Source organism: Maniola jurtina, chromosome 17 (genome assembly GCF_905333055.1).
Source record: "Maniola jurtina chromosome 17, ilManJurt1.1, whole genome shotgun sequence".
NCBI classification, from domain to species: Eukaryota; Metazoa; Arthropoda; class Insecta; order Lepidoptera; family Nymphalidae; genus Maniola; species Maniola jurtina.
The window spans coordinates 5,346,019-5,371,676 of record NC_060045.1 but is presented as its reverse complement, the minus strand read 5'-3'; the positions used below and the strand labels follow the sequence as shown (position 1 = coordinate 5,371,676).

Below are 25,658 nucleotides of genomic sequence, written 5' to 3'. Positions count from 1 at the left end.
TATTTTAATTTTTGTATTTCTATATTTACGAGTAATTTCTAACATTAAAGGCAAAGCCTAAGGACAGATTCCTGTCTAAATAGGAAACGCCACACAGGAAAAAGACAAAGAAAGAACTAGGTCAGCACGAAATAATGCATTACAGTTTTATGTTTTATGCTGACCTGGGAGACACGAGGGAGGTTATTTTAATTAGTGCATGTTGGACGCGACACTAATAAATTAACAGTCAGGAGTTTGGAGGGATTTGTTCCTCCTCCTGAGAGGGAAGCGTGTTGGTGTCGCGCATCGCTGTCGTCTTAATTTGTATCATAGGTACCTAGTCTTACAACTTCAGCTATACCTACGTCCTACATATTATTAGGTGGGTGTGAAATATGAATGAGCTATAAAGTTAATTCAGTTTACTCTTACAGCCATGTTCTAATGTAAATTAGAACTAGTGCATACGGAGAATAGTCAATTATAAGATGCTGATCGTAGAAGCGATCTGCATGTTAGTGCGATTGATAACATCCAATGAACAACTTTCGTCCGAAGCCGATCCATTTAACTCCACCCACATGGACTACTGAGATCAGATGCAGTGATAAAATGTCACTATTACATAATATTAATTAAATAGTCATTTAAAAAGGCTTCGAGAATTCAAAAATGTGTTGAAAACAGTCTGGCATTAAAATTGGAGATCATTCATTTTGGGCCTTTTTTGAAAGTGCCGGCCAACAAAAAAAAAAGGGTACGGATCGTTAGAACTAACCATTTGGAGCAATAGTTAATATGGCAGCAAAGTTGTAGGATTGCTCTGAGCCAAATTATACAAGTTCGTAGATTCGTCATTTTCATACATGTTATTGATTTCTAAAAGTGCTGGGATTAATGATAGATATTGCTAGAGCTAATCATCTGAAGCAATTGTCATTATGACGCGAAGGCTGTGGGGTCATTATCTGTTCTGTTATACCAGTTATACAAAAATGAGCATTCACTGTATACCTAATTGTAACTGATTTTATGACTGTGCTGTGTGTGATCAGCTCTGGATGGCTGTTATCCAGAGCTGGATTGGAATGCTATATTGGAATAATGCGAACTCGCGTTATCAGAACAGTGACATTTTAGCGCCACGGGACCCTAATGACGTACTACCGTAGGCCGCAAGCTTACATTTTAATCATCTATTGTAGATATTATTGCTTACAATCACAATCGATTTTGAATTCATTTGCAAATCGTTCCCGCCCTTTACCGGTATTTGATGAATTACCCACCTGTATTAAACTGTAGATATCAAAAGACGAAAAGAAGAAAAATAACTCTCATAATAATAATGATTAGGAGAGAACTTTGGCATTCCCTACCTCTAAATAATATACCTGCCTAATTCGTACTTAATGTTAAGAGGGCTCTCTCCGTCACTCGTTTCATACCATTTCAAACAATCGTAGTTCCAATTTCATTTGAATATTAAGCAACCAAAGTCCATGAAATTTTGCAGACATAGTCTAGAAACTAATATCTATGTCTGTGGTTTTCCAGATTTCTGTTAAAATATTCGGTTTCAAAGTTACGTGGTCTTAAAATTTTCATACAAATCTTTGAGCCCCTGTAATTTTAAAACTACATATTTTTAGAAAAATCTAAAACACCACAGACACAGATATTAGTTTCTAGAATATTTCTGCAAAATTTCATGGACTTTGGTTGCTTAGTATTCAAATGAAATTGGAACTACGATTGTATGAAATGGTGTGAAACGAGTGACGGAGAGAGCCCTGTTAATAGGGTCTTAATAAGAAGCAGACTGAAATCCGTCGAATATAGGAGGTAATAATTATATTGCCGTAGATTTCTACTCCTAGCAAAGGCTAGAGAAATGGTGATTTTCATGCTTGATTTTTTATTTCAACTATTCTAAAAATACTATACAGCCGTCGTTATTGACTTTTTTATCTGTTATTTATATTTTTGTGTACTTTACATTTACTTTATTTACGAGTATTTATTACACCCCTTACGCTTAATTAATTTATTGTAAGTATCCTCTATCTACGGTTGCTTTGAACAGATCGCCTTTTTAGCAAAAAGGCCGCCCATTGTATACAACTCACTAAAGATCTTGTAATTTAATTTCTTTTTTTTCCTTAGTGCACCTACAATAAAGAATATTTTACTTTCACTCAAATTTATACGAATCAATTCATCTTACATCTAGTATTAAATTGGAGGTGGCAATAAAATCGAATTGGAATTGTACAAAATATATACGAATTCATACTTGAATCTCCCATACAAGGGTGTATATTGAGCAAAAATTCATAATAAACAACATGATCGTCTTAAACAGGTTCTACAGTAATTATGTCAATTTCTGTTACACAACGAATTAAATTATTCAAAAAAAAAAACAAGACCGAATAAAAAATACATAAAGAATGTTGCTCTATATATTTTAAAATCAATTTTATGAGACAAGGCAATTCATTATGTGTAAATTCGATCATACGAGTACCTATCAAACGTGAAATATCTTCACGGTGCAAAAAGCTGTGTGTAATGTTATGTATATCATTAAATTAAAGGTCAATGTGCGAAAAAGGGCACTTAAATCAAGAGCTGAACTAGTTCGATTTATAAATATTTGATGGACAACAGCTTATATCCATTGAATATAAAAAGTTCTTACCGAGATAACTACTTGTATGAAACTTTTGTGACATAGATCATCGTAATCTTTACTGTTGAAACATAGTAAGCTACTCGTGATAAAAACATTAATGCATGTCTACTAAACCTATGTATTTTTAACCCCCGACCCAAAAAGAGGGGTGTTATAAGTTTGACGTGTGTATCTGTGTATCTGTCTGTGGTATCGTAGCTTCTAAGCTAATGAACCGATTTTAATTTATTTATTATTTGTTTGAAAGGTGACTTGATCGAAAGTGTTCTTAGCTATAATCTAAGAAAATCGGTTCAGCCGTTTGAAAGTTATCAGCTCTTTTCTAGTTACTGTTACCTTCACTTGTTGGGCGTGTTATAAATTTTTAATTTACACTTGTACAGACTACACTTATTACTAATTACCTATTACTACTACTGCGAAGCACTATGACTAGAAATCTGTAGGTTCAATAATATCTGTAGATAGCTTTATCCTATTTAGACGCTTAAAAACTATCCGGAAATGTATGACATTATACGTATTTAAAATTATTTTTTACATTGTTTGTTTAGATTCTAATAAGAAATTGTTAGAATAATAATTTTGATATTTTTATGATGATATAATGTTAGTTATATTTCTTCATAAAAATATCAAAATTATAATGATCTATTGGCTAACGTAAGTGTCCCATTAAACCCACCGACCCTTGATTTTCCACAAATATTTCCAACAACTCATCAAATAGTGATGACACGATAAGAGCGAGGATACGTTAAAACCGCTGCATGTCGATAATCAAGATTCTGCATTATTGACGAGGCGATGCGACGCTTCGATAGAATATGACACACGCTCAACTAAACACCGTCTGTCAAATTGTTTTATTTCAATGAAATATTTTCGTAGGCACGTGCTCGATTTATTAAATTTTCCCAGGATAACGATTTCATAACATAGCAGCCGCAGTATTGCATTGAATGACGTTAAAGAATCGTTGTATATTTAAACAAGTTTTTGCCACTGTAGATAAGGTTAGTGTAAACAACGATTCCATAATGATATAAAGACATAATTAGATAATGACGTGTATGTGACAATTAGCTAAAAGTTACAAAAATGTGTGAAACCATCAGAGCTCTAACGTATTGGTAGTTTCAAGAGTAAGAGTTCGTGAATCCGTTTGAAAGTAGCAAAGGATAAATAGACAGTCTCATAGGTACAAGTCAAACCTAAATTGTTGCAACATTCTGCCAGAGTAGTAAGTACTCGTCCTTGAAACAAATGTGTAAATAGGTACTTTAGATATTCTAGAGATTTGAAAAATATACGATGTTGCGACGTCGCGTGCTTGCAACAAATTATCGACGCGTGTCTTATCGAACGAGTACATCTCTTGTACAGTGAAAATCTTAAGAGTAGAAGCACATTATACAGGCGATCTACGTTTGCTCGCATTTGTTCTTTGACGTAACAGCTCACACTTCAATCTCCAGACCAAAATACGTACAAAACGTTAATTATAGGTCCCTACTCGGTTATTAACCTAACAGCCGTAAACTGAAACCGTTACTCACTATGTAAGACCTTCTTAATTATTGAGTAACTGTTTTTTAACATTTTCTTCAAGGATACAACGGCAAAAACACTTCAAAATAACTTAAAGATGTTTTTCAATATTCGGATGAGTAAATAATAAAAATATTATTTCAACCGAAATTAAGGTAATAATTCCTAATACTTTTAAATGCAATTTACTCAAACAAAAATTAGAAAGTTATGTGAAGGGCTCAAACAAAACAAAATTATCACAACAAGTCATTTTTAAAGTGTTTTCCAAGTAAAAAACGGATGCATGGCCCGATCTAGTGTGAATCTACCCTAAGCTCTTTTCGGATGACCGAATAGTCACATCTATTGGGTTAATGGTTCCAGAGACGTTTGAAATTGATTGACTACTTCTTACGACAGCCTGAATGGATGCATCGAGATAAGAACGAACAGGAATGAATGATTTGAATTTAATCGATCACTTTAAATCCGTTGGTATCTATTGTTTTTCATATGATTTACTAGCTGGTGCCCGCGACTTTATCCGCGTGGACTACACAAATTTTAAACTCCTACTTTACCCCCTAAAGGATTGAATTTTAAAACATTCTTTCTAAACGGATGTCTACGTCATTTATTAACTGTACCTATTATATGCCAAATTTCAGCCCGGTTCGTCCAAGAGTTAACAGAGCTCTCTCCGTCACTTACTCCATACAATCGTAGTCCCAATTTCATTTGAATATTAAGCAACCAAAGTCCATGAAATTTTGCAGACATATTCTAGAAACTAATATCCGTGTCTGTCGTGTTTTAGATTTTTCTAAAAATATGTAGTTTTAAAATTACAGGGGCTCAAAGATTTGTATGTGAATTTTTAAGACCGCGTAACTTTGAAACCGAATATTTTAATGGAAATCTGGAAAACCACAGGCTTAGATTTTAGTTCTCGGAACGTTTTTACAAAATTCCATTGAGTATGATTGGTTAGTATTCCAATGAGAGACGAACTACGTTTGTATGGAGTGAGTGACGGAGAGACTCCTCTTAAAGAGCTGTGCATTGATAGATCAGTCACTCACCTTTTCCTTTCATATATTTAGATTAAGGTTTATTATTGTAGAACTTACGCATCAATATTAGGATAAGGCGCGTCACAAAAGGAGCAACGTGGTTCAGTTTCCTCTCGTTCCTCGTCTTCAATCAAAGGCTGTGAGCTAGATGAGTTGACGCTGGAAACTTCACGACCTGTAATTTAAAAATACATAATTCAATGAAAACTATCCTTACTACGTAATGTGATAAAAAGGAACGATTTATTTGTTATAGACAAACTCTGAAAATGATGAACCGATTTAAATTATTATTTCAGCATTAGAAAGCTTAACTTTATTCTCCACCTACCAAATACCCGTACCTACTATAAATTACATAATACATAACGCGGATGATATTGCGGGCAATCAAAACCAAAAATGGTTCATAGCTCTACAGATTAGTCACTAGAGATTCAGAAAACGTTTTTATATAAGGATAAGTAGAAGATATTCCTAAATCTCTATTAGAATGACCCGTTTTGAATACGATCCGAAATAGACGGAGTATATAAATGGGGATAATATACAAGCGTATTTTTTCGAATTCATTCAATTTCGGCGCTGACTAGAAGGTTTGGCCAAAGATGGTTTTTGGCTGAAGGCGGCCGAATTTTGAAGCTGAAGTCGAAGGCTAAGACGGAAGCTAAATTTAAAACATTTTTCTAGTTGCGTAAATTTTCCAGAAAGATTTATTTACTTAGCCTTTGTTTAGTGCTAAACGATGTACCAGTAATTGTTTCAGTTTCAACAGAACCATTTACTAGTAATATGATATAACGATGCTATGTAAGGTACTTTCTAAATAGAGCACTCGATAAAGCAAATTAATTCATATCGCTGCATCGGCTGTCAGCAGGAGTTTGTGCGTAAGCCCTAAGTCTTAATTATTATTACTGTCCACTTTAGTAAACTACCCGTAAATTATTTGGATTTGAAGATTTTCTGCGAATAACTAGGCACAGATGCAGTAAATTCAGGCTAGTAAGTAGCAATTTCCAAAATATATTAACCTCGGTTCAAAATATATTATGTAGTAATAGCTTAGTGGTTAAAAGACGTCGGCTTCCTAGTCGGGGGGTCCAGGGTCCGATCCTGGGCAAACTCCTATTAATTTTTGGAGTAACGTGCGTTTTTTTAGGGTTTCGAACCTCAAAAGGAAAAACGGAAACCTTCTAGGATCACTTTGTTGTCTATCTGTCTGTCAGACCGTCCGTCCGTCCGTCCGTCCGTCGTCTTGTCTGTTAAAAAAACCTATAGGGTACTTCCCGTTGACCTAGAATCATGTGGCAGGTACTTAGGTAGGTCTTATAGTACAAGTAAAGGAATAAATCCGAAAACCGTGAATTTGTGGTTACTTCATTAAAAAAAATTAAAACGTGTTTAAATTTTCAAAGTCAGATAACTATACCAAGTGGGATATCTTATGAAAAGGCTTTACCTGTACATTCTAATACAGATTTTTATTGATTTATGTTGTAAAATGTCGAAAAAAATACCCGAGTACGGAATCCTCGGTGCGCGAGTCCGACTCGCACTTGGCCGGTTTTTTAAGCAATTAAATGTCACTTGATTTAACGGTTAAGGAAAACATCGTGAGGAAACCTGCATGCCAAAGAGTCTCCATAATTTACAAAAAGGTGTGTTCGGTCTGGCAATCCGCACTAAGCCAGCGGGGTAGATTATGGATTTAGCCCATATTATTCTGAGAGAAGACCCATAGTGGGCCGCCAATGGATTGGTTGATGATCAACCAATCCATTAGCAGCATGATGATAATGAGTTATAATATGAAAGTGTTCGGGTATCTTTAAACCAAGAATGGATCTTCTAGGTAAACGCGTCTTAGGCCACATCATCACTTTCCATCACGCCAAAAGAGCATAAACTGTTAGGTACCATATAATATGACTAATTATTTCGCAAGGAACAAAGACATCATCCATACGACGTCAAATGTGATTCGAAGATCACGAGCAGGGCGTCGGAAGTATGAAATATCTTGCATTGACACTCGCAGCATTAATTCGAGTCACGACAAGTGGAACCACGCCTCAAACATTGTATAACGCCCGCATCCGCGATAAGAAACGAGTGATATCATCGCTTTAGAATGAACTAGGAACGAAATGTAATGTGTACCTACCTAATAAATCAGAAAAATATGTATTTCTAAACTGCTGTTATAACTGCTGTTATTTGTTTCAGTCGGTATTTCAATGATACCGTTTTAAAATCCTTGTTACAAATTCTAATTAATGTATGGGTTCATAAAAAACATTAATTGTAGGTACTTAATTAATAAAAATCATAATTCATTTAAAAATCAATATAAATAAATCAAATAAAAGTCTAAACTAAACTGTTCCTGATCACAACGAAAGGTGCTAAATATTTATGTTATGCGCGAAAGAAAGTCGAACCCCATCATTGCTTTTTATTAGTAGGTATAATTCGTCAAGCGCAAGTCTGTCTCAAAAAAAAAGCGGAAGTAAAAGAAATATCTACTAACGATACAAAATAATCCAGTTAAATAAATTAAAGTATAAATCAACTCAAACATAAGTCTAACACTCACCAAAACTTATCGGAAAAATCGAACAATGAAAAACTTTCTTGATTTTCACCAACCACGGCTCACAAGGATGATACCAGTGAAGGTGAGAGGTCAACTGGACTGTACAGGATGTCAACACAACACTGAAGTGCTGGTTACGAATTACCAGGGGCTGACACCCCCACCCCACCTGACATAGGGTAAATACTTGACCCATTCGCATTGGAAACCACCTATGCGTGACATATTCACTTTTTTGTGGTATTTTCTAATGTGTTAATAACTAGGTATTTGAATCAAAGTGCAGTAGGTATCATTACCGACATTAGATTAAGCTAACTAGTTACTTAGTGGTAAAGACGTCATCGGCCTCCTATTCGGAGAATCCGAGGTTCGATTCCGGGCACACACCTCTAACTTTTTCTAGTTATTTCACATTGAAGCAATTAATATCAATTGCTTTAATGGTGAAGGGAAATATCGTGAGGAAACCTACATGTCTACGAGTTCCCCATAATGTAACTATATCATCTTTCAAATTTAAAAAATCTGACAAACAAAAGGTGTACAATAGTACCTACTTTGAATAAATGATTTTGACTTTGACTATGACTTTGTTCTCAAAGGTATGTCAAGTCTGCCAACCCACACTTGGTCAACGCCGAGTCGCAAGGAGCCGCTGAATTCAGGCGGCGCAAGACCATGGCGCTTGGAAGTTCCTCTAAAAGACCTATATCCAGACGATGACGTCTATTGATTGACGATGATGATGAAGGGACTAGAAAATTGTGATACTTCTTCCAAGTTAGTGCGTTCTATCTTACGAGTAGGTACTTAGGCAGATTGCATCACATACAATGACTCGAGATTGCCGACCAGTTAACAATGTAATAATAATCTAAGGAGAGAAAGTTACGGCCTAATTGATATTAGAGGTAATCTAGTTAATTGACGGTTAACGTTAAACCTGGTAAGAGTATGAATGTTTATCCATACTAATCTTTTATAACAAAATTCCGCAAATAATTTTGGATTACCTTTACACAAGTTTAAAAACTCTATTAAAATGATGTTCCTGAAAGAGGCATATGAGACCTTTTCTTTGGTCTTCCTCTGCTCTTTTTTCCTTCCACATGCATAATAAGGTTCCTTCTATCTGGGTTTTTTGTTCTTTTACTATAATCCTTTTCGTGGTGGTACAAATAAAGAGTATAATAAAAATAATTAGGTAGGTATATCCTACAACCTCTCTGTTTGGTACTTTTTGCGCATCAACTTCTCAAACGATCTTTATACAATTTGGCACAAGGTACAAGAAAAAGAAAAGCAATTACTTTTTATTTCGGTAACCAGGATTTCGGATTCAGACCACAGAATTTTAAAATGAAACACATTATCCACGCGGACGAAGTTGTAGCTTGTATTTACACAATCTTTAGGCTATCTATCTCCTAATACTATCACTAGCTTTATAGTCTAGCTTTAGCACTAGTTTAAGAGTCATTCAGTCGTTTTATTTTAGTGTACAACACAATTACAGCCACATTGACTAACTATAGGTAATTTCTATTATAAAAACATGACGATGGATTTTATAACATTACTACACCTTCCAGCTCTCATTAAATCAATTATTTTGAATGCAAATTGAATACTCATAACATTTATGGGACGAAATGTTAATAATTGAGAAGTTATTAAGCTAGAATTTATTATTTTAATCTGTTAAATAAACATAAACCTTGTTTTACCTACTGCCATCGGATTAGGTAAATGTTGCAAAATTAAATGGAGGCTCAACCAACATGTACCTACATTGTGCATACAATTAATGTTTGGTACAAGAAATACTAGGTGCCTATTGTACATGATATATAGGCTGGACATAGGTATCTCGTAGGAACTTCCACATGCTACGATCGCTCGTCATACAAACGTAGATCCAATTTCATTTGAATATTAAGAGGGCTCTCTCCGTCACTCGTTTCATACATTCATAGTTCCAATTTCATTTGAATATTAAGCAACCAAAGTCCATGAAATTTTGCAGACATATTCTAGAAACTAATACTATGGAGTAAGTGACGGAGAGAGCCCTGTTAATCCAACATCTCCCTGCGACTCGTTTGTTATTGTCTGTTCATCTAACGGGCGAAAGGGGGAAAGGTTTTTCGAACTACGAGTATGAGCCCTGCATTGCCACTTCAGCATTGCAACCCGTTGAGCGATGTTGGTTGCAGTGGTGCCCCTACGGATATCTTCATTTCTGATTTGATCATGTAGATATCTATTAGAGAAACTCCAAGCATAGATCTCTGATCACCCCTAGCCCGCTGAGTGTCTATGGGCATTTTTATGAGGCCCATAGTTAGCGACCACGTCTCGGATTTACTATAAGTCGACTCATGGCATAATATAAATGCAGTTATAATAATCAAAAAGTTAAAGTTTTACAACGAGTGCTTGATACAAATCTCTGTTCCTCCAATTAGCCTAATTTTCGATATTTTAAATTGGCATATTGGTAATTCAATAAGCTTCCGCGAATAAAGGTACGAGCCTTTTAAAGCCTTGTATAAGCTTCTTGTAAAACATTTATGCTATCAAGATCCATCGGACTAAATCTAAAACCTATTAAAAAGTATAACATATAGAGAGAGAGCCCGCGAGGGCCAGACATTCGTTATTTTATAAAAGCTAATATTTCTCTGCGTATTGTCCCCAACACAGGGGAGAACGTTCTAGAACTATAATCTTTAAGAAATCGCTAAAGTCTAAGGGTGTCTGCTACGATACTATCTAATCTAAAGTGTCTGTCTAATATCGTGATTTCTAATACTGAAGAAAATATAAAAAAATTACACTTTATACTTTGACGTAAGATTTTTTACACCTTTGTTACCCGTTATCTCCCAAAGCCACCATGATCCATGATCCAAACTTCATGGTCGCTGATAAAATAACGTAGGTCTGGCCCTCGCAAGGTCTTAGTCCAATAGGTACCAACCAACCGCTCCCTTATTCGCGAATGGGGAAGCAAAATGACTATAAAATATTTAGTATGTTATTGATCATAACTACAACCAACAGAATTTGCTTGTTGAATTCCGGCCATACCACAATTACTTACATACTAGCATCTATTCAATCTGCAATATTAGATCGCTGGAATCAGGAAAAGTCGACTTTTAATCGCTGAGTAGATAGGCCAATAAATAGTTTTTGTTATACAAAGAACGCATTGAATTCTATAAATTCATAATCGAGATCCAATTATTTAATATAATAAATTAAGTACATAATAACATAATATTATGTTTGAGGAATGAAATTCTGCAACAGTAAGTACCTATTTGCTGCTTCTGTTAAAAATTAATTTAGGTATTAGGGACTTGTGTGTCGTGAAAATACCTAAGCTTTTTATAGACAAGCGCTTTAGCTTAGATCTCCTCATTGTCTTGAATACCTACCTAAAGCCTACTATTGCTCAATATACCTAGTTCTAATTATACCTACGTACTTATGTATCCAATTAAAATATTATGTTCGGCACCTTTCCTACTAAGCGATAAGCTTTTATTAAGACGGCCTGCCCATGAGGTACGATAAAACTAGGTAGGTACCTACAATGTGTACAGGATTTAATCTTCCAACCTTCATCCTACATCCCACATCGTAACAGGACTTAATCCTACAACCTTGCGGATCGTAGTCCGTTTCCTAAACCATTGAACACAATTATTATAATAATTACAAAACAGTCTGATTCTCATAACAAGTGTAAATTAAAAATTTATAACACCCCCGACGAGTGAAGGTTACAGTAACTAGAAAAGAGCTGATAACTGTCAAACGGCTGAACGGATTTTCTTGGATTATAGCTAAGAACACTCTCGATCAAGCCACCTTTCAAACAAAAAAAAAACTAAATTAAAATCGGTTCATTAGTTTAGGAGCTACAATGCCACAGACAGATACACAGATACACACGTCAAACTTATAACACCCCTCTTTTTGGGTCGGAGGTTAAAAATAAGAAATATTTCTCGTGGAAGTATAATATATACACGAACTATATAAATTAAAATCGGTTCATTAGTTTAGGAGCTACAATGCCACAGACAGATACATAGATACACACGTCAAACTTATAACACCCCTCTTTTTGGGTCGGGGGTTAAAAATTACAAGTTCACGTACCCACCCACCACAGGTCGCGCGTACGTTAAGTTTTCCCACGACGTCACCAAATGGTGTAGAAGCCGCTCGCGTACCGTGACGGTGACTTACCGATCATTTGAATTAATTCTACTGCCCCTTGTAACTGCCTCACCTGTTATCTTTCGCCATAATAACCTATCGTTATAAAATTATACCAATAACTTCTGTGAGAAAAACTAAAAAAATATTTGAGCCTGTATTGAGATAAGTAAATTAAAATTATGTGTCCTATAACAGTGATACCTACTTACAAAAAATGACTGAGTTAATTATTTAAAGTGCCCTGAAACATAATTTGTTTTTTTTAAAGGTTTTCTGTATTTTCGTAAGACATTTTAAATTTTTTTAATAATAGGTAAATGGGCCCGCTTAAAATCAGTAGCCGATTTATTTAAAAACATATTTTTTCAGGTTTCGCAATCGTTTATTTAAAGTTAAGTTTGTATTTAATAAACAAACAATTAATTCATGATAAGCACTTAATCCCTTTGCGAATGCCATTATTGCAGTACTTATTACTTGCATTATATTGCTAATGTTTAACATGGTACCTACCTATTTTAAAGTTATTAGATTATTAAAATTGACAATGTAACAACTACCTGATACCTGCGTCTTCGTCCGTGCTATTTTTTTTCTTAAATTTAAGATATTTTCTGGAAAAAAAATAGCCTACTTGTCTCCAAAATTTTTCTTTATGCCAAAGTCAAGATTTACTAATCGGCTAGGCCGTGAAATGGTAACGACAGACGAATAGTGAGGCGCACTTTCGCTTGCAATATTAATATGGATAGTATGGATAGGTATCTATTACCTGAGGGTCCAAGTCTAAGCTGATATCAAAAGTTGATATAAAAGCGCCGGCCACACAGGCTGCGTATGCGTCGCGTAAACGTACGTAGCTACATGGACGTAGCGCGTACCATTGCGTTGTAATGTATGGAACTGTATGAGACATGGCATACCGCTTGCGTGGTGTGAACGTTCGCGTAGACGTAATGCGTGCAGTTATGTCTACGGATTCACGCGCGTCACAAGCAAGTGTCACGTATACGTGCGCGCGTGTGAATTGGCTTTAACCCTTCAACGCTCGCGGCGTTGATTCTACGCGCGTCAGGTGCGTCGCACGCTCCGTTACGCCCCGCGGTACAAACGGACCTTTACCGGTACAAGAATCAAACGTTCCAGGATGCTGACCGATCAAAATCTATAATAATAGTTATATTATGAGTTATAAAACTACATTTCGAAAATAATGTCATGCTATAAAGTATAAAATATGATTTATTAAATTATTATTATTTATTTACTTGCTTTCATAACAAAAATTCATTCCTTACTAAACGATTTTAAGTAAGTGCCTACGTTATAAAAGAAATCTACTGACAAACAATTTTCTGATCCCGGAGGAGTCGGGATAAGTATTTTTACATGTTTAGATTTAATTACAGATTAAAAATGTATGTGAATATTTGTATAAATGGATCAGATCTAGGTATAATTTCTATCCTTAATTCAATTTACCGTATAGAGATCATATTATTTTATCTATGTACAGATAAATTAGTTTAATTTTGCGTCCCATCAAGATAGGACCAGTTAAGTAGGTACTAACTAATCTCAAAAAAAAAAACGAGACAAAATCTCCCGTACCAGATTTAACCCTTCACTGGGGGCGGGAATATTAAATTGAAATATTTCTATTTTATTGTCGGTAATATTTATTTGATTGTTAAATAAATACGCGATGTGGGACGCTGAGCGATTGTAGTTGGTTTAATGGAGGGTGAGACTATTGTCGTTGGTTAATTTTTTGATTAATCATTCTATTTGTGGGGGAATCGTCGCAATTGTGTAAAATATGGTTTTGCGCAAATGATTCGTATCTTGTAATTCGGTAGTTGGTATTAAAAGCTCAAAATTTTCTTCTGCGTTAAATTATTTAAATAGTTCAATCTTATATCGTGGCAAAAAAGGAATGTTCATATAGAACTTAATCTTTTCTTTCGCAATATGAGCTACATCTTTGATGCAAAGCTAAAAAGTATAGAAAGTGTATCTAAAATATATTATACAATGTATAAATATTATTTGTACATTGTATAATATATAAAATATATTTTAGAGTACGCTTTCTATACTTTTACGCTTGACTCTAGATTATAGCGACCTTGACGTGTAGAGATTCATTCATACACGAGACCTATAAAGCTGCTGTACACGACTATCAATTGACAATGATGATGATGACAAAGGACACAGTACTTTTTGATGTTGACTATTATTATATTATGTAATATATTCTTCTTATGAACTTATTTCTAACAAGTCGATTTAGTTATTAACTAATGCCGCCTCTATTGTCTTTTATCAGATCAAAAAAAGATTTTAAATTAACGGCGTGATAATACGGTTTCCACACAACAATGGCGCATACGCTGCGTCGGACAAAGCAACGTCATCAATTTTAATCTGTGCGACAATTGCGCGATGACAAATGTCAACGCGCGACACTCATTCATTACGCGCACGAACGCACGCGGCCTCCGAAAAAGGAACGGCTAATAAAGGGTTAACTTCACATTATTATTATTTGACAGTAGCCGGATTATATTTTGATAATTTGCATGATTATGAACTGTGTAAATATTATATACTTAGGTACTTTCTGATGAAGTTCGTGTGGAACAATCCAACTTGGTAACTGTACCTACCTAAGTCAAACAACGTTACAAAATAAAGATATACCTACCTCGAAAGTAACAGCCAAAAGAATGTTAGCGCAAATCTCACTTTTAGACCTATTAGAATATTCAATATCTTATGGCAATAGATTGGTATCTTGCTGTGGCTGAAGATTCTTCTTTGATCTGCCTCAATAGAAATCTTCACGACAAAAACCGGCAACCAAAGCCAAGACGTTGAATAAGATAACAGAGTGCAGTCAAAACTTTTAACTAAGTTTTAAATAAGTCCGACTTCATTAGTCCAACAGTATTGGACGGGGACTGTAAATAGAACAGCCAACGTGACACAGGGTCTAAAAAATCCTGCACAACCGCCAACGTCAAGAAGTAGAAAAAGAAGTCCAACTTAACATTCACAAGTTTGGACACTATCAAAACATCTAACTAATGTGCGCAAATTGTTCATAAAAAACAATGATCAATCATCTTATCAAAAATCCGTCAGTCAATCTTTTACTTTGCGAGCTTCGTAGGCATTTATCTTGAACAGATGACGTGGAATTTATTAATCCTTTGGCAAAATTTTGTGTTATCGAAATATTGAATGAAAGGAGCGATAGGTGGCCTCAGCGCGAACCTCATCAATCATGTCTTGTGCAAGAGAGCCCGGAGCATTTTGACAAATGCTTCAATGGAGCCACTGCAAATCGACTCTAATTAGGGATAATATTTAAGAGTCATTGTGGAATTGTGTAATATTGTGATGCAGCTGATGTTTGGTCAGCCATAAATTCGTATGTGGGTGTCGAGGGTGACTTGAGATTGTTTTCGAAGCGAGTGTTAGAACAGTTAGGTAAGTACATATTTAGATTCATTAATAAAGTAAACACATCAATGTTTTCTATTGAAATATACACGATAATATTTAAATAATTTAATGTATTTAAATTAGATAACGCATATTCCACACTGTAATATTATATTTAATTAAAATACATCTATACAGTATTTTTCATACTCATTGTGTTTTATTTTATCATCATTTTAACTTATCACAGGTTTTCTCTCACCCGCGCGGCAGCGGTACGAACAACACCGCGTTACATGTGCTCGTAATATTTAAAGTATTTATTACAACAAAAAGTGATCGAAACTTATTCTAAAGTAATTCTAGTGTTGTGTTTACTAGTATTAATAGTATACAAGTAATATACTTACTGTGAAACATCGTTAGTCTGAATGTTGTGTAAAATTTGTGTAACACCTACCTGATAAAAATGTCAAACGAAAATGCAAATACGAGTGCAGTGCCACAGGAAGATAATATAACTATCCGAGACAAACCAAAGTCTGCTACGCCTACTACTGAAAATAGTGAAAAGGTATTTTTCTCAGGGAGTGGATCACAACCAGATTTATCGAAAATTAAAGATGTGGCCGACTTGAATGTCATGTTGCGCAAACGAAAACAACCAGCGTCGGACTGCAACTGCCGTAATGAATTATTTCAGATTCATCAAGAAATGAAAGATATGTTTGAATCCTTTATGTTATCCCAAAAAGAGGTTATTGTTTCTTTACATCAAGACATATCGCATATAAAAGAGAAAGTCGACAACATTCAAGTAACTACTGAAAATCTAGCAATAGAACACAATAAAATTCTTAACGAAGTCTCAGAGTTAAAATCAAAAAGCCGAATAGCAGAAGAGAGTATTTCACGCCTAGAAGATGATATTAAAAAATTAAAATCAGGAACACCAGCAGAGTCTTCTACGATATCAGCCATTTCTAAAGAAAATATTCTGCAAGAAATTCGTGAACGTGCGGAAAGAGAGAAAAATGTCATCATAGTAGGCATCTCCGAAACACATACAGAGAAGATCGAAGACAGGATAACACATGATACCACTGAAGTCACTAAATTACTGAGTAATGTAATGAAAAATGCACCACATCCTATAAAAATAATTCGACTTGGGAAATATAAACAAGGAATAAACCGTTCTTTAAAGGTCTTATTTAATTCTTCTTCGGAATCCAGAGAAATACTCCAAAACAAGGGCAATATTAAGGATAAAAATATAAAAGTTTTTGCCGATCGGACACCCGCACAGCTGTCATACTTCAAAGAATTAAAAGAAGAACTATCTAGCAGACAAAAACGTGGTGAAAACAACCTCACGATAAAATATATTAAAGGGACTCCAAAAATAGTGAAATCATCAAAAAACTAGGAAAAATAACACAATCGGAAGATGATACTAACCAGGAAGAAATAACTTACCAGATATTACAAAATTACAAAGATTTAGACAAAAGACGATGTGTATTTAATTTTTTGTATTGCAATGTGAGAAGTATTGTTAAACCAGGAAAATTAGATGAGCTAAAATGCATTTTAAATTCGTTTGAACAACAAATACATGTATTACTTTTAACAGAAACTTGGATAAAATGTGAACAGGATGCTAAAAACCTCCAAATTCCTAACTATACACATTACTTTAATTACAGAAATGATAAACTTGGAGGAGGAGTGTCAATCTATATACATAATAATATAAAACATAATGTAGTTCAGGAGGTATACAAGAACGGTAACAATTACCTATGGATTCATACTGAAAAATACAACGTGGACATAGGCCTAGTGTACAAACCTGGACATTCAAATATGGACCGGTTTCTGGATGATTTTGGAACGCAACTACAGCAGAGTAAACGAGCCATAATATTTGGCGACTTTAATATTAACCTCCTAGCAAACGATGGAAACATACAAAAGTATAAAGATATGATAGAAGAAAATGGATACAAAATTATAAACAATATAACGCCAGAGTATTCTACACGGACCACGACTACTACAAATAGCATTTTAGACCATATCATTACAAACCTAAAAAATGTAAACTACCACGTAGCATTACTGGACTCTTCAATTTCAGATCATCAACAACTTGTTCTTGGTATTAAAAATTACAAACCAGATTCACATCGAAAAGTATTCTATGAAGCTATTAACTATGAAAACCTACGAACATATTCGAAAAAGGTCACACTTGATGATTTCGATTACAGTTCGCTGGAGAATGCAATAAAAGATGTAGTAAAGAAAAGCTCAGTACAGAAAACTAAAATACTTAATCTACCGCAACAAGATTGGATCAATAAAGATATAATTAATAAAATAAACAGGAGAAATGAAATTTGGAGAAAAACAAAGAAAAATCCTAATAATACAGATATTCTGTCGAACTTCAAGAAAGAAAGAAATGAAACTTTTGAATTAATTACAAAGACTAAGAACAAATATTATTTAAATTTATTTGAAAAATGTAAAACCGATCGTAAAAGAACATGGAATCTTATTAATACTCTATCTAATAATAAAATCAAAACAGAATGTGCTCCTCCAAAACTTATGACTGAATCCGGTATATTAACGGACGGCAATGAAATATGTAAATATTTTAACACCTTTTTCGTTGAAATTGGTCCGCAATTAGCTAAACAAATTCCATTAAATTATCACACTAATACAATATGTACTCAAGCGAACCAAGAACTTTCGCAAAAGTTATTTGAATTTACTCCCTGTACCGTAGAAGAAGTAATGAAAATAATAAATAATCTTGATTCAAATTGTAGTTCTGGTATAGACAAAATCAATACGAAAACTATTAAATGTATAAAAGATTATCTGTGCCCGTCACTTGTCAATTGCATTAACCATTACTTAGGCAAAGGCCAATTCCCAGATGAGCACAAAATAGCAAAAGTAACGCCTATATATAAATCTGGAAAGAAGTCAGATGCCAGTAACTATAGACCAGTTTCAGTATTGCCGGTAATTTCAAAAATTTTTGAAAAGATTATTTATAACAGACTAGATCTTTATCTTAACCAACAAAATTTTCTTTTCGAGCGGCAGTACGGGTTTCGCCCAAAGTCAAATACTCTATCAGCTACAATAGATCTCGTGACCAAAATCAAAACGAACATAGATTCAAAAAATATTGCTCTCGGTATATTTATTGACTTAAAGAAAGCGTTTGACACCGTAAGCCACTCAGTCTTATTAAAAAAACTTATAAACATAGGAATTACGGATACTGCGTACAAAATAATTGAGTCTTACCTAACAAATCGGTCTCAAATTGTAAAAATTGGTAATTATCAAAGTGATGCTCGGCCAATTTCTTGCGGAGTTCCTCAGGGCTCTATACTAGGGCCTCTTTTATTTTTAATATATGTCAATGATATTAGTAATTTATTGTTACATGGAGAAGTCAGTTTATATGCCGACGATACATGTATATTCTATTATGGACGCTCAATCGATGACTTAATAAAATTAGCACAAGAAGATCTCAACACTTTGCATGAATGGTTTCAATATAATTTACTTACTGTCAATACATCCAAAACAAGCTATGTTATTTTTAAAGCAAAAAACAAAAAAGTGCCGGTACACATTCCACTTACAATAAACAATTTAAGAATTAAACAATCTACTGAAGAAAAATACTTAGGTTTAACGATTGACAGCCAGTTAACGTGGAAACCGCACATAAGTAAAGTAAAATCAACATTGTCATCTCTTCTAGGATCGCTATATGGTATAGTTCGATGTCTCCCACGAAAGGTTCGGATAAATATTTATAACTCACTCGTTAAACCTCATCTTGATTATTTGATAGAAATATGGGGCAGTGCGGCTAAAACTAATTTAAATTGTTTACAAGTTATCCAAAACAAAATAATAAAAATTCTTTATAATTACGACTTTCTTACTCCCAGTAAAATTATGTTGGCAACACCTCGTTCTCACGTTCTGTGTTGCTTGGTGTTGGTGGTTATGCTGTGGTCGTGACGTCAGAGCCCCCTCCATCGAGACGAAAAAGATGGCGCTAGGGCGAGGACGTGGCGTGGAACGACAAGCTTCAGTTGCTGTTTGCGCTCCGACCGATTTACATTGCATTATACGGGTTGATTTTACTATCTGAGAGTTTAATTTTTAACATCAGAAGTGGGATGTAACTTACGCTTTGAGGAAAAATCGGTCGAAACGCAAACGTACTTTTCCACCTAGAGGTCTTCAAGTGCCAGGACACCGTCGGCCGCGATGGAAACGTAATAAGGTATCTCGTAAAGATACCGAAACTGTGAGTACTTTGAATAATTATTAAAGATTAAGTGAATATGGTTTAAATTACTAAATCGTATTCTCAAACTTTTGTATAGTCAGGTGAGATAATTCGTTACTAAACTAAGTTGAAGGTATCAGCTAAAAGTCTGGCACGATTTAATATTGCGTACAGTCTATAAGTGGTCCTCGTGGGAATAGTGATCGGTAAACGAAATTGTCTTTTAGTTCCAAATTCAAAGGAATATGTTTTTAAAATGGTTAACTTTTAGTTTGTTCGAATTTTATTTTGGAACTAAATGTTAAATTCACGTTTGTCTCAACTTTTTTTCGAACAAAATATTATTTAAATTATAGTGGGTCAATTATTATAGTAGCATCAGTAATATACGTCCTTAGAAGATAATAATTTAAAAACGTGTGACGATTGAGCTAGTTATTTACATAGAAGTTTTTATAATAAAAATATTAAACATGTGGGTAGTATACGTGACGAACAAGTTAAAATGTTATAGTGGTAGTGGTAAAAGTAATCGAAGAATGTCTTAGGTTAGTCAAACTTCACAAGTGAAATGTTAGCTCAGATATAAATCATGATAACCAATCCCGAACTCGTATACTGAAATGAAATGAAATTTGTTTATTTGCTGAATATCAGTTGTTGAGTTCAAAATTATAACTAAGTAGCGACCTTCATATTCTACTTCATAAGCATGCAAATATTTAATACTCATCAGGAATAATCCGTACAAATAATCCTGATGAGACCAAAAAGTGAATTAATTTCTATGGTAACATGTCTCTTAATTAAATGTCAATATTAATGTTATAATAATAAGTTATTATATTAATTGTAAGTAAATTTTACATAATATATGGGGTTAAAAAGTGTATATTTTTGATACATGTCACGAGGCGTTTATGGATACCGGAAGTAGTTGTCCGCGCATATCAAAATCGTTAGTAAAGGGATTTCAGTTTAAAAACATTTATTTATCAATAAAGAGCATAACAGTCTTTTAGATATCAGGAATTACAGCTATTTACATTTACAATGGTAGGTACTTACGCACATGATATCAAGTATCCATTTTAGTACTTCATATTATCTACATTGAATAATTGTGTGGGTAAGTAATAACATCCATACGTTTATAATACTAGTTTTTAGGGAAGTTTTCGTAATTGTTCTTCTTTTAAAGCATAATTGGGAGTGTATATATCCTGTTATTATTTTCCTGATAGGAATACAAGTTTGAAGCGCATACGAGTGACTTATATTTAGAATTTTCGTATCTTTATAGAGGTAATTCTTTATTCTTTCTTTATTTGCATTCATGTCTTACATCATAAATAAAAAAATATCATAATATTACAACATGAAGCCCCGTTGGGGCGTTGCAAAGTAAAACATATGTAAATAATCAAAGGTAATATTACAATTCTTATGAAATATGAAATATGAATAGCAAAAATTATGAATTAATTATATGGTCATTAAATAAAAATAAAATAAAAAGGTCACATATAAATAAAGATTATGGGAGTTTTCAAATTATGTCCTATTATAACTAATCAGACTTTAAAAAAAGTACTTACAAATAAAAAGTGGTTAACAAAGTTATTACAATCTTCTTATATCGTATTATCATATTATTGAGGTATATTCATTCAATAGTTCATGCACACTGTAGTAACATTTTTGGATTAGCCATTTTTTTTTAGTTTTGTTTAAATATTGTTTCTTTTGTTTTATCTATTATTATTGCTATACAGGTTATTTAAATCAGTAAATATTTAAAAAAGAGCCTTTGTTGCAGTTTTAAATAAGTACTGTACAGGTTTACCTTAGTGCTACCTAAGTAAATAATTAATTAGATAGATAATAACTTTAAATTATTACAGTAAAGATTATTTACATATGAAGTTTAAGTTTTATTTTTTATATTCTGCGTGCTCATCGACATAGGCATCCCCTTTTCGATATACTATTCAATATACAATAGAATAGAATAGACTAGACTAGCATAGAATATGATATAATAATTCAAGTAAACTGTTACAAATGCTTTTGAATCGTCAAAATAATTTACCATGCATTACAATATGATGTTTGACTAGATCGTTATAATATTAGGGCGTACTTTTGGCATACAAGATGAATAATTTTACGTAAGGTTTCTATTTAAAGATAAAGCTGAATTTTTTTGTTGATACAAGGGTTTTTAGCAGAATTACAAAAGGGTAATATAAAAAAAAAATGTGTTAACATTCCTTTTGATTCAATTGCGTTAAGCGAATTTATTTTTACGTTATAGGTATGTACCTATTGGGTACTAGGGAGTAATAACTTGCTTGGACGGAATGTAACAGAGTGATCCGATTTGGTTTATCCCCGAGAAAAGTAATGTAATAGTAGTAGACTCGTATACACATTGACCTCTGAAAGCATTTTAGCTATTTTTTGTCCATCCAAACAGAGAACCGTTTTGTATACATGTACAAGTCGATTAGATTGAACTAGAACGAAGGTAAAAGGATTGTACATTATATTTTAATAAAATAGACACAGACAGACTAGTAACGATGAAAGTAATATTTCTCTTCAGAGTTAGAACTATTGCCTGTAGTCTGTTCAATTCAAAAGTTTGTTGCATTTGATGTGTACCTGCTTCAAAAACAAATAATAATTACGGATTGTGGTGTGTATAGTATGATAATGAAGCTTTATTTAGTTTGTAAAGTCATAGTATATCATTAATAATGCAAATTAGAATAATATTTAAAAAAAAAAAATAACTATGATTTATGTTGGTAGTTAATACCTAATATTACAAATTTGGGTAAAAGCTTCACATTTGCGTTGAACAAAGAAATATTCTTGTCCGGATAGCTAAGTGGGTATTATTAACTTGAGAGGGTAGACAAATGCAACATTTATGCTCTCAGCCGCAATTCTGTGCTATAATCAGGACAGGCCGAAAATAATAAAGAGTGACAGTAAGAGTATATTGTGCGAATAGAAATATTCGATAGCATACAGTGGCAGTAGATGAATTCCCTGCGTGAATGGACAGATGAATGAGTTAAAAAGAAAGTCTTGGTTTTGGCAGTGGCATGCATCGGTGTCGCTCATAATCCATGACTCTCTGTTTATCATTTTTAATTAGCCTAATAATTATTTGAGATAGCGTAATTAATATTTGCATATATGGAATATGAAATACCAATTATTATTATTGTTTGATACTAGAGTAATTCATGAATTAAAATAGTTTGTGGGTTATAAGATTATATTTGGTGACCAACCCTCGTAATTAATAATGCAGTGAACTAGTGAAATCATTAATATAACTGCAGTTAAGATATTGATTAGTTTAAAAAGTGATAGTTTTAGTATGATAATAATTATTTAAAGTTAACTTTGATAGCACCAGCTTTACAATCAAATGATCCGTTTATAATAATAAATCATTGATAGTTAAAATAAAATGGATGAGATCAAATATGATTGTATGCACCGGTGATCCCTTGCGTGGATGCGCGGTAGATAAAGATAGTGTGGTGATTGCATACGTGGATGAATAGTGTCGGAGCACTGTGTGGGTGCACGATGCTATGGCATTGAGTATGTGTTCAGAATTTAGTAAAGAATTTTGAGAATTAGTAAAGAGGTATGATCTGATTTTAATCGTGAGTGCTAATGCATTGCTTCTTTAAAGAATATTCATGGAGTATTAAAAACCGTGTTGGCAAGGCTACCTTGTGTATTATGTTGAGTAATCTATTTAAAATTAAGTATGTATAGCAACATAATTGATACAGCGAGCCGTGATAAAATTTTGGAAGATTAATTAGTTGGAATATTGCACCATGGATATAAGATATCACACTGGGATACGAAGCTTGAACTTTGATAAAATATTCGAAAGATAATTGGGAATATTGTACCATGAATATAAAATATCACATTGGAATACGATGCTTAAACTTGAAGGCGAACTTGGTACGCTTAAGTGAGTGAAATGCTCTTTAAGTGCAAGTGGTCTTCAAGTGATCTTCTACGATGCTTGACCTTGATGGCGAACTTGGTACGCTTAAGTGAGTGAAATGCTCTTTAAGTGCAAGTAGTCTTCAAGTGGTCTTCTATAATGCTTAGAACTTGATGGCGAACTTGGTACGCTTAAGTGAGTGAAATGCTCTTTAAGTGCAAGTGGTCTTCAAGTGGTCTTCTATGATGTTTGGAACTTGAAGGTGAACTTGGTACACTTAAGTGAGCGAAATGTTCTTTAAGTGCAAGTGATCTTCAAGTGGTCTTCACCAACTTGGTACGCTTAAGTGAGCGAAATGTTCTTTAAGTGCAAGTGGTCTTGACCAACTTGCTGCATTTAAGTGAGCGAAACGCTCTTTAAGTGCAGTTGGTTTTCGACTACGACAAATCTGGTCCCCTAAGTGTGGCAAAGTCCCTTTAGATGCGGTTGTTTTGTTCTTTAAATTGAAAGCTGTTGTTGTGATGAGTGATAACGAATGGACAATATTCCTGGATCTTACGAGTACATAGTGGAGGTGTCTTGTTAAGTTGCGAGCTGTCGTATGATTGTGAAGTGATAAGTGACAATGAATGGGCAATATTCCTTAGGAAGTTAGGAAGGATCCTTACAAGTAGGTAATGTGAATCAGGTGTTAACGGTTGTTTATTTTGCAGTAATTTTATCCCGACTCGTGGGGTGCCCGGGGCGGGCACCATGCAGCATGGCCGTGTTGGCAACACCTCGTTCTCACGTTCTGTGTTGCTTGGTGTTGGTGGTTATGCTGTGGTCGTGACGTCAGAGCCCCCTCCATCGAGACGAAAAAGATGGCGCTAGGGCGAGGACGTGGCGTGGAACGACAAGCTTCAGTTGCTGTTTGCGCTCCGACCGATTTACATTGCATTATACGGGTTGATTTTACTATCTGAGAGTTTAATTTTTAACAATTATTTATACGGAAACTAAATTAATGAATATCCTACAAATGTATTACTATAATACATGCATATTAATTAAAAAAATTCTATCAAAGAAAATTCATTCAGAATTATCATTTAAAACTAAAAGGGAACTGGGATGCCGACCTTTGCGTAACGCTGATAATATCTCTTTAAAAGGAGGTTCACGCACTAACTACGGTACAAAGAATATAACTTTTGAAGGAGCACAAATGTTTAATAAATTACCTACAGAAATAAAAAATATTACTAAGATAAACATTTTCAAAAAGAAACTTAAAGATTTTGTGATTAAAAATATCTGAATCGGCTCGTGCAATGTGTAAGAGCATTGTCGGGTACATTATAGATATTTAGATATTAGACTACTTTACCCGCTACTATTTTACGATTGTGTTGTTTCTTACCGCTGTGCCGAAAGATAAAATTTGCTTATATTAAGTTTATTACTGTAATTTCTCATTAAGTGAAATTTGTATAATTTCTTTTGAGAATAAAATTCTTTAACCACACTTATCACAGGTTTTCTCTCAGAATGAGAAGGGTTTAGGCTATATATAGTCCCCTACGGCGTCAAATGCGGATTGGCAGACTCCAGTCTCCACACACCTTTGAGAACATCATGGAGAACTCTTAGGCATGCAGCTTTCTTTACAATGTTTTCCTTCCCGTAAAATTATTTATTAAAACGCACAGAACTCCGGAAAGTTAGAGGTAGTTCATCCGAATAGGAGGCCGAAGGTTTAA

General features: G+C 34.0%; 1 protein-coding gene across 3 annotated transcripts in view; it reads right to left on the bottom strand.

Moving 5' to 3' along the window:
* Nucleotides 1–25,658, bottom strand: part of LOC123873763 (histone-lysine N-methyltransferase MECOM-like) — a 144,335-nt gene that overhangs the window by 6,121 nt on the left and 112,556 nt on the right. For all 3 annotated transcript variants that reach the window (XM_045918782.1, XM_045918783.1, XM_045918784.1), the window contains one exon: nt 5,344–5,461. In XM_045918782.1, coding sequence (XP_045774738.1) covers nt 5,344–5,461 — 118 coding nt within the window. The remainder of the gene's footprint in view (nt 1–5,343; nt 5,462–25,658) is intronic.